The sequence below is a fragment of the Salvelinus sp. IW2-2015 genome, linkage group LG22 (genome assembly GCF_002910315.2).
Source record: "Salvelinus sp. IW2-2015 linkage group LG22, ASM291031v2, whole genome shotgun sequence".
NCBI lineage: Eukaryota > Metazoa > Chordata > Actinopteri > Salmoniformes > Salmonidae > Salvelinus > Salvelinus sp. IW2-2015.
In genome coordinates, this window is record NC_036862.1 from 15,098,465 (window position 1) to 15,108,684 (window position 10,220).

Here is a 10,220-nt window from a genome sequence, read left to right on the forward strand (position 1 = left end):
AGAAGAGATAGTTTTTTTTAAGGTGCCACAAATTTGCATTATTTTGTGTGTATTGAATTTTGATTGTGTTCTTTATTCTTATTTCAATAAGGTAACAAATCAGTAGTGATTGGGGGCCTCCGGCAGCGCCATGGGCCCCCTGTTCACTGCTGACATTCCATCTCACTGTTCCAGCCCATGTTATTCTGAGACTTTACGAGACAGAGAGCGAGAGCAGAGAGAGAGAGAGAGAGAGAGAGAGAGAGAGAAGCGAGAGAGAGAGAGGAAGAAAGAAAGATTGAGAGGGAGCGGTAGGAGAGGGAGTGAAAGGAAGAGACAATGCAGAATGAGAGAGCAAGAGACAGACAGACAGACAGACAGACAGACAGACAGACAGACAGACAGACAGACAGACAGACAGACAAAGAGCAGAGAGAACACAGAGATGGAGAAACTGATCGATGATGAATGACCAAAGACGTTATAGGCCAGGGCTGATTAAGAGTGACGGTTGGGTATAAAGTTCCGACTGCGGGAGGATGTGGGGTGTCAGGTCCGTTTGATTATGAATATGCCAATGCTCCGTGCCGTGAATCAAAGGCTCCCTCGTGAGGAGGGGAACGGGAGGGAAAGGTGGGGGTGAAATGCTTCCATATTTCTTGTGAATGTGCAATATGTATTTCATAGGGGCTCTTTATGGGCATGGGGGCTAAAGCTCAGTTTGTTTCCCTCCTTGCTCAATGAGAGGCCATAACTCGCCCGCGCATTAGGAGCCCTAAAACTGTCCGCCATATTGAGCCGTCGTGCAAGATAAGACACTTTAGTTTGAGAGCGAGAGGCTGAGGCTGAAACGGCTAGGCGCACCCTGGCTGTTTTTCTGTCTACTGAGGCAACCCTCCCTCTGATACACACTCGTTCTCCTTCCTCTCTGGCTGTTCAGTTCAGCTGTGTTACTCTCTCTGTGAGAACACTCTGTATCGTCTCTAAAGGCTCTAAAGCCTTTGACATTTTATAGATTTGTATAGATTTTAAGTCAGGTTCTCTAGATCTCATTTGATATAATACAGATTGTGAGAAGTCTAATTGTGGGAACAAGGAGGATAAATACCTACACATTTACTTAAATGTGATTCCCCCAAAATCCCCTTTTGATGTAACCCCCCTCCTGTCTGAACTTGCTTGTTGCCGTAGTGTCTCTGTGGGGCCAGCTGTTGATTAGTTATCTTCAGATGTCAGTGATGCTGAGAGCGCCTTAATTAGCGAGATGCATTCTCAATTGTTGATCTTATCTGGAAACAGATGTCAGAGGGAGGAACTCCCCCTCCCTCCCTGGGTCCCTAAGAGACTGTTACCCTCGCGCTGATGCAAAGCAGTCCCCCCTGCCCCCCCCCCTCATCTCACCCGCTCTGTGCCCATTCCAACAGCACTGCCTCACTCTCCAAATAAGCAAATATATATAGAACCCTCAGTGTCATTAACAGTACAGGGTGGAACCCTGCTAGAAATCCCAGGCCTGTCATGTGGACAAATTAGTGATTAGAAATTAATCTGAACGTTTACATGAATTTTTCACCAAAATGAGTGAAAAAGCAGATCGCTTGCAAGCTGAGAAAACCATGTTTTTTTAATGTGATCAAAAAACAGGTCTAAAATCCATCGATAAGAATTGATGGCTTGTGATTGGATGATGCCTGGTCAATAGTTGCTCGAGATTGGCCAGAGCAATGCGCAGGCTGAGTGACATGGAGGGTGTTATGATGAGGACCCATGCACACACAGGGGGAGTCTGGGGGTCTAGGGGAGGCAGAAGCACAGAGACATATAGGTATAGAGGAAACTTACCCAGGATCTCTGATCTGGCATACGAAACTGAGGGGCGGGACAGAAGAAAAAGAGCAGTCAGAACCAGGAAGTAGACCACGGATCAACAGCTTTTTATTGGAAGCACATGGGCATTGGTTGGGGGATGAGGATGTCACAAGGGGTCAGGTGACTTGGTAACAAACCCCTAACCCAAAAATGTACAACTGCAAAATAAAGAGCCCCTGTGGTCAGAGTGTTTCTGGGACTGATTTGTGTGTCCAAACATCGTAAAGTAATAAAAATGGCCTAAACGCTGTTACTGTTTCTACTGATAGGACACCTCATTAAGCCACGTGCCACGGCCATGTGGCGTTACAGAGCTAGAGACTGGTTCACAGAGTGTGGAGAGGGGACATAAATCAGACGACTCAAACAGCCAGTAAAAACCAGGCCTGAAACAGCCAGTAAAAACCAGGCCTGAAACAGCCAGTAAAAACTAGGCCTGAAACAGCCAGTAAAAACTAGGCCTGAAACGGTCAGTAAAAACTAGGCTGAAACGGTCAGTAAAAACTAGGCCTGAAACGGTCAGTAAAAACTAGGCCTGAAACGGTCAGTAAAAACCAGGCCTGAAACGGTCAGTAAAAACTAGGCCCTGAAACGGTCAGTAAAAAACAGCAGACCCTGAGAAAATGTTTTCACTTTTCCTACGGGCCAATTTTCACTGCTGGGAAGAGTGAACGCATGAATGTCACGCATGTCAACACACACACACACACACACACACACCCACACACACACCACCCACACACACCACACACACACACACAACACACACACACACACACACACACACACACAACACCACCACACACACACACACACCCACACACACACAACACACCATTCCTAAGACCAGGACACAGATTTAATTTGCAAGCTCAACTCTCATTACAATTAGGTGTCTGTGTGATGATGAGGCGTCTATAAACTATATGTGTTCTCAGTAGCAGTAATTTTTTATATTTTAGTCAAAGACACATATATGTGAGGACGTGTCACTTTGTGCCCTTTTCAGTCTTCCACATTCTCCCACACTTGGTTCAAATAGCTGAGAACAGAGCAGCCAGACCAAACATGCTTTAGCATGGATCAGACTAAACACTGGCTCTGGTCCCATCACAACCAGACCACCTCGGACCACCCCCAGACCAACCCCAGATTGCCTCACGTGCCTGGGCCTCAAAACCAAAAGGTCCCCTGGTCTGGCTGTCCCTGTGAAGCTACAGTAACACTGAGACAGGACAGGACCTACCTGTGGATGGAAGAGGAAGCCGGGGGCGGGCCGCATGTACTTGTCTTTCAGAGCCTCAAACGGATCGGTCATCTTCCTCTTCTCAACCCTGCTAATATTACAACTCTATCAGTTCTTAGACACCGACACTCTCAAAGACATTCACATCCAACAATATAGGGAAAAGTACCTATAGGAAGTTAAAGACACATATTGCTAACACAGAATATAACAACCCACAGCGGGTCTAAATGAGTCTGATAGTGAGTGATATTTGAACTGGGGAGGTTTAGTTCTAGAGATTCACAGTACCTGTAGATTGGGTCCATGAAGAAGGGGGTGGGCCTAGCGTGCTGCAGAGAGGTGTCGGCTTTAGGAAGCTCCACCCCTGCCTTGTCTTCTCCAAACACGTGGATCTTCTTCGACTCCTCCCTCCGGGAGGTGCGGCTACTGCTGCGGTGCCTTGTGCCGCCCATGCTCAAATCCAGCGGCTGGTCCTGATTGGTGGAACGTGAGGAGGCCTCCGCTTTGGAATTGGAGACGGGGGTAAAGGGGGAGGGGACCTTCTCCTCCTGCTTGCGCTTGGTGGTAAGGTCAAAGGGCGACTCAGAGGTCCTGCTCTGGCCTTTCTTGGTGGGTTCGTCAGGTGGGGACTGGGGCTCCCCCTTGAGGCCTGGAGGTCTGAGCTCTCTCTCTGGGAAGGGGTAGACGGGTGGGGAGAAGGTTGGGAAGAAGGGCAGGGGGAACATGGAGGGGTAGGGCAGGGCGCCTACCTTCTTGTCCTGCAGGCCCGCCAGCCCCGTGGAGCCAAAGTACCTCTCAGCGATGGAGGCGATGGCCTTGATGGAGTCATTGACCGCCCCTGAGACAGCCGTGTGCTCGTCCAGCGAGGGAGGGAACAAGGCGGGGCCGCCTTGGAACTCCTTAGTATGGTTACTGATCAGGGTGGTGGGGCTCTGGGGSCCWCRGCCCGCKTTCCTRTTGGGCCCRTTCCCGTTCTCCCGGGGTGCCCTCTCCCGCWGGCCTTCGCTRTCCATGTCGCTCTCCAGCTCCGAGCCTGACGTGGTATCCAGGTCACTCCCACTGGGCGTGCTCACGTCATCCAGGTCACTGCTCTCTGATTGGCTGCTCATCTTGCCGCCGCRGTGCCTCTGCTTGGAGGAGGAGCCKTGGGKCTGTCGCTGCTCTGTCCCCTGTGGCTGCTCYRTYCCGGGCYATGCCTCCTTGCGGAGGGTCTTGAGCAGRTCTCTGGCCTCCWGGGCRCRGGGGCTYGGCGACAGGAGGGGGCRCTTGKTGTGCTCCYTACCMGGACCTAGGGGCCGTCTGACTGGGGAGGTGGCCGGGATGAGAGGGGGTCGGTGGTACAGTCCAGAAGAGAACAGGCCCGGGAAGCTGAAGGGGAAGCCAGGGGCGGACGGAAACGTCAGGCCGCTGTGGTGCCGGTTCCCAAAGTAGTCTGCCAGGCTGGCACTGCTGTGCCCCATCCCGCCCATAGCGGCCTTGTCCATGGCACCAGGGACACCGGGGAGGGACATGCCCTGGGCATGAGCAAACAACCCCCCTGCCGTGAAATGGTTCTTGCCCTCACAGAAGCGCCGGTGCTTGTTGAGGGAGGAGGTGGTGCTGAACATCTGGCCACAGTCTTTACACTTGATCTGGGTGCGGCAGTCGGCGTGCATGCGCTTGTGGCGGCACAGGTTGGAGAACTGAGTGTAGGACTTGTGGCACACCTCGCCTGCAGGGAGAGGGAGACAGACACGGGGCACTCAGAGACATGTCCAACACCACATACACCCACACATACACAGAGTACATCTCCGACCATAAGGGCCAAGAGTTTTCCCTTAGATCCAGTAGTAAGGAAAACCTCCAGGCTTTAGTCGTGACACTACACATGCATTTCAGGATGGTGGACTACAGTACATGAGAGACTGGCTGGGTGTAAGATGTCCTAGTCTGAGAATGTTATTTCAGTGAGGTGAAGGGGGGGATGAGATGAGTCGCCAGATCCTAGCATTGTCAGGGGGCTTTGTTCCTCGGGCTGAGACCGAGTCAGTGGAAGGCATCACCTGCACATGAAACACGGTGCACCTCTAGGCATTGTGCTCCCAGGGTCAGACTCCCAAGGAGACTGTAAACAAACACACACGTACACGTACATACACACGCGTGTGCACACGGACATGCATACACATTCATAGATATTCACATAACTCACAATAGACAAGAACACACATATGAGTGCACACACACACACACACACATAGATTTATGCAGACACATTCACAGATATTAAAATATCACATAACACATGACACACACACACACACAGACTCACTTGCAGACACAAGGCACAATGGCTCTATTTTGAGCCCGTGAAGGAAGCAGAGTTGAATGAATCCTATCCTGCAGGTCCGGGTTCCCAGGGACAGGGCTCACGTCCTCCGCTGCCCGCCTCCCCTCTCACCCCCCACTCCCTCCTGTCCCTGTCATCTAGCTCACTGTAACCTTCCCACAGTCCCACAGTCCCTTCCCTGTCTGACCCCATGGACGCCAACCCTGCTATGTGGCAGACCACATTGTTGAACAGAACATAGTGGCTAGACCAGGGGTCTCCAACAGGTTGACCCCAAGTAGCTCACAGCCCACATATGAGTAGCTCGCTTAACAATTCTTAAAGTGCCTGCTATTTTTCATGTTTTCCACTGAAAACTGTCACAAACAAATCTCACAAGAATCAGATACTTCAAGCTCTCAGCTACTATCTAATCAACGGCAACACTGACATTATCCCACCCCTGGTCAGCCACTATTGGCTTAAAAAGCCAAAGTCTGACAATTGATTTACAGCAATATTGCCCTGTCTGTCTGCGTGCGTCGAACGTTTGTCTATCACTCCGTCTGTAGCAGGTTTATGTGATAACCATATTGTGGGTTGACAGAAATACTTTCCCCAAAACCTTCTCAATTAAATGATAACTGCAAAGTAGCCTTACTTGGCAGACGTATATCATTTGTATCTATTATTTGCAAACTTTGCCATGAAATGAGCAGCAGCAGTACAGAACCATCATTCCTCACTCGCTCGATGAGCAATCTAAGGGCCAGACGCACAATTAAAGGGGAATTACACCAAATAATCAACTTTTTCTTCTTCTTCCAGACCACAAAAAAGGTATTCTGAGTAGCTTGTGACATGTTTTTTTTAAGTAGCTCTCAAGCTAGAAAAGGTTGGAGATCCCTGGGCTAGATGATAGCTAGATAAAAAATTAACAGTATAGAGATCATATCTGTACATACAGTAGCTTCTGGATAATAGTAATTCTGTTTCAGATTCTGTATTGGAATTCTCTATTTTATATATTCTTTATTTTACATTGGCATCTGTAAAAATGGAAAATGGATGACAATTTCATATCAAAACATACTCAAAACAAAAATATGTATGATATTGAATAATATTGTAGTTTATAGGAATGTGATTGATTCAAATATTTACTCATCACAATATACAGTATGGAGTCTAACGGTGTTTGTTTTTTCATATGGTGGTATGGAAATGTACTGGGAAACTTGTGAAAGACAATGACGTGCATACCATGCTTGTAATAATGAATGTTCCTTGAATCTAGGGCAAAGGTCTCAGAGTGAATGATTATGTCTTCGAAGGAGTCAACGTCGTAATTGATCAAGAGATGTTGAGTCTAGGCGTAAATATTTGATGCGCCTGAGGCTCGTTGGCTAACGTGGGTGTTGTTATCAGTTTCCTCTCTGTTGTAGAACGAGTAGAAGCCCATGGCTGTAAATCACATACTGCTGACATTTACAGACTTACAACAGACACACATGACACACAGGGTGTGAGGGACCTGATCCACTCCACACGTGTGTTTTGTCAGGTCTCCATAAACTGTAACTAAATATTATAAACACATTCCTGTGAAGAGCAGCTTTGAGTAAGACAGACCCATGTGTCTGAATGAAAGATCAGGGCCGGAATGTTCCTCAGACAGACACAGCCACAGGATTTCTACCTTGGTACAAACACACACATGCATGTACACTCACGTGCATGTACACACACCCAAACACAGGCATGGACACACACACACATGCATGTACATACACACACACACACACACACAGCACACAGGCATGGACACAGCGCAGGCACATACGCTGGCAGCAAACACACACACACACACACACACACACACACACACACACACACACGTACACACACATGGACACACACACACACGCATATACAATACAGTACGCTGACCGACATACTGTTCACACAGACAAACCAAGGCGGAAGACGGACACACACATGGTCTCTAACACATCTGTCAGGGCAGAGGGTGTTCTGTCTTTTTWCACAGMCWTTAGCTMTTTTRAAACCTGCATATTTTCAACTGATTACTGCAAATGGACTCCCATTCGGCGCACGGTGGAGGGGACATGTGGTTGCTATTTGCGTGGAATGGTGCATTTAGAGGGGGAGGGAGGGGAGGGGGGAGATGGGGGTCCGCAGGCGGACCAAGCCCCTCTGCCCTGTGTGTGGGGTCACGGAGCTGGGGTCAAAGGGTGAAGATCATTGTGCTTTGTGTGTGAGGTGAAAGTGTGAGAAATCATTATTGGGGCCAGAAGATTTTCCTGACTACCTGACCTAACAAGGAAAAACTCTGAAAATGTGTTTTCTCTGAAAAGCAAAACTGGGGTCTGGTCATTAAGTGTTGTGGTTGTGGCTGTAATGTTTGACCACAGGGTTGGCATTTACAGGGAGTGTGAAGGAGAGTGGGATCAAATGTATGAGCTCTGGGGTCAACGGGGGGGGGTTCACGGATGGTTGAACAGGTCAATGTGTGGGACAACAGTAGGGTTAAAACGTGAGGTCATAGTGTGAGGTCATTGCTAGGGGTCATTGGGTCAACAAGGTGTGCGGTTGCTGAGATGGGGGCATGGGACACGTACTGCTGTTGTTCAGCTAATAACAGAAATGCCATTCTCCTTCAAAACAGCACTCCCCTGTGACTACAATTCCTGTGGAATTAAACATTTTATGTTCTCCTTATGCAATCTTATAGATATGTACATATTACCAAAATCAACATGCCATTTTCAAAATGTCACAATTCAGTACCATTCAACATTTCCTACATTAAATGTATAGAATTAATCCTACAATCACAACATATTACATTCAATGATATTCAAAATTGATAGATAATAAATAATACCAAATAATATAAATTAATATTAAAGTGCTACTGCATGGAGTTTCTTTAAGTACTTAAAGGACTGATATTTAAAGGGGCATTTGACCCTAAAACCACCTTTTCACATAGTTCTCATCAGTGTACTGTTAATATGGTTAACATTTTATTTTGCACATATATGTACAAGCGTCATAGCTATTATAATAGAAGATCTGTGTTTACTTCCTGGAAAATTCTCATGAATATGCTAAATGAATCCTAAAGAGATGTTTTGCTCTTGCTTGATTTAGGGCTTCAGGAGACTGGAAGCAACATATCTTCAAAAGTTGAATGTCGACATGCACAATTTTCTGGGACTGTATCAAAAGTGGACTAATGAAGAATATATGAAGAAATGGTTTTCAAGTAAAATTCCCCTTTAAAACAATGAGAGGGTCAAAATAGGTATGGGACTGCGTTAAAATCGATCATGTAGTAACTCACATGTCAACTAGTATTATGACCAGGTCAGAACATAAGAGACGGGGCGTTTTAGCGATTTTTCTAAATGAGTTCCAACAAGCTCGTAGAATATGTGGAAAAAGCGTGCAGACTTACATATGAAGGGTCTGAGTGACTTACATATGAAGGGCTTGACACTGCTGTGGATGTGCTTGTGCTGTTTCAGGCCAGAGGACGTGGCAAAGGTCTTCCCGCAATCGGGACAGGCGTGAGCCCGCGCCCCCACGTGCTGCGAGCGGATGTGCCTCTGCAGGTTACTGGGGTCTGTGAACACCTGCTGGGGGGGGACGACGAGGGGGACACACGGGGGGGTCACCCATCTGCGACTATGGATACAGTACATGTAGAAGATGCATGCACGTACACGCACACACACTTGTTCACACATTCAACTAAACACAAAATATACTCAAATACAGGGCTCTCCAACCCTGTTCCTGTACAACTGATTCAGTTTATCAACCAGCTAATTATTAGAATCAGGTACGCTAGATGAGGGTTAGAGTGAAAACGTACTGGATGGTAGCTTTCCAGGAACAGCGTTGGAGAGCCCTGCTCTAGTAACATACACCCACCTACCCACCCAAACACAACTGTACCTTTGAGCAGGTACATGACTGTACCTTTGTGCAGTTTTCACATTCGTAGTGCTTGCCACTGTCATGTGACATCTGATGACGAATCAGGTTGGATTTCCAGTTGAAGGCCTTGGGGCACTGGTCACACTTGTAATCCCTCTCCTCTGAGTGAGACAGAGAGTGAGCTTCCAGACTGCAGGAGAGACGGACGGACAGACAGACAGACAGACAGAAAGACAGACAGACACAACAACATTATTACAACACTGCGTCACTAGCCTCTCAACTAAAAACAACCCAATGCTGTAAAAGGGGAGTAAAATGAACGAAGTGTGCAAACAAAGACCTTGCCCAGGATCAACAATAGTTCAAATGACACTGTCACCGTTCACTACAATATTATCATCAAGACTATAACTATAGATTCAAGTTGATGTGCAGCCATCATCAGGCATGTGAGGGGGGTGCAGGTTGAGTGACATAGAGGGGTTCTGAGCTGAGGGGGCCTGAGGGGGCCTATCAACAAGGGGGAAGGAGGACGCCTTCTCACCTCTGGAGGTCGGGGAACACCTGGTCACACTCCTTACACTCCTGGGGACCGTCGTGGCTGAGGCTGTGGGACAGGTGCAGGTCGTGGGGCTCCAGGCCCTCAGGGCCCTCCAGGTCACTACTGTCCCCTCCAAGGTTCCCCAGGAAGGCTGAGGGGGGTGTCCCACATGGAACCTTCTGGTGGTCCAGCAGCTCAGAGACAGACTCAAAGAGCTGGTCACAATCCTCACAGCGATACTGTCTCTCCTCTGGACAGGGGGGGAAGGGGAGGAATATCTTAGGTGTGTGTGTGTGTGT

General features: G+C 48.1%; 1 protein-coding gene across 1 annotated transcript in view; it reads right to left on the minus strand.

The window, feature by feature from the left end:
• mecom (MDS1 and EVI1 complex locus) overlaps positions 1 to 10,220 on the minus strand; it is a 34,140-nt gene that overhangs the window by 16,849 nt on the left and 7,071 nt on the right. Inside the window, exons 3-8 of the mRNA XM_070433988.1 lie at positions 9,925 to 10,171; positions 9,420 to 9,567; positions 8,917 to 9,070; positions 3,386 to 4,808; positions 3,095 to 3,182; positions 1,822 to 1,848 (exon numbers count right to left, since the gene is read on the minus strand). Coding sequence (XP_070290089.1) covers positions 1,822 to 1,848; positions 3,095 to 3,182; positions 3,386 to 4,808; positions 8,917 to 9,070; positions 9,420 to 9,567; positions 9,925 to 10,171 — 2,087 coding nt within the window. The remainder of the gene's footprint in view (positions 1 to 1,821; positions 1,849 to 3,094; positions 3,183 to 3,385; positions 4,809 to 8,916; positions 9,071 to 9,419; positions 9,568 to 9,924; positions 10,172 to 10,220) is intronic.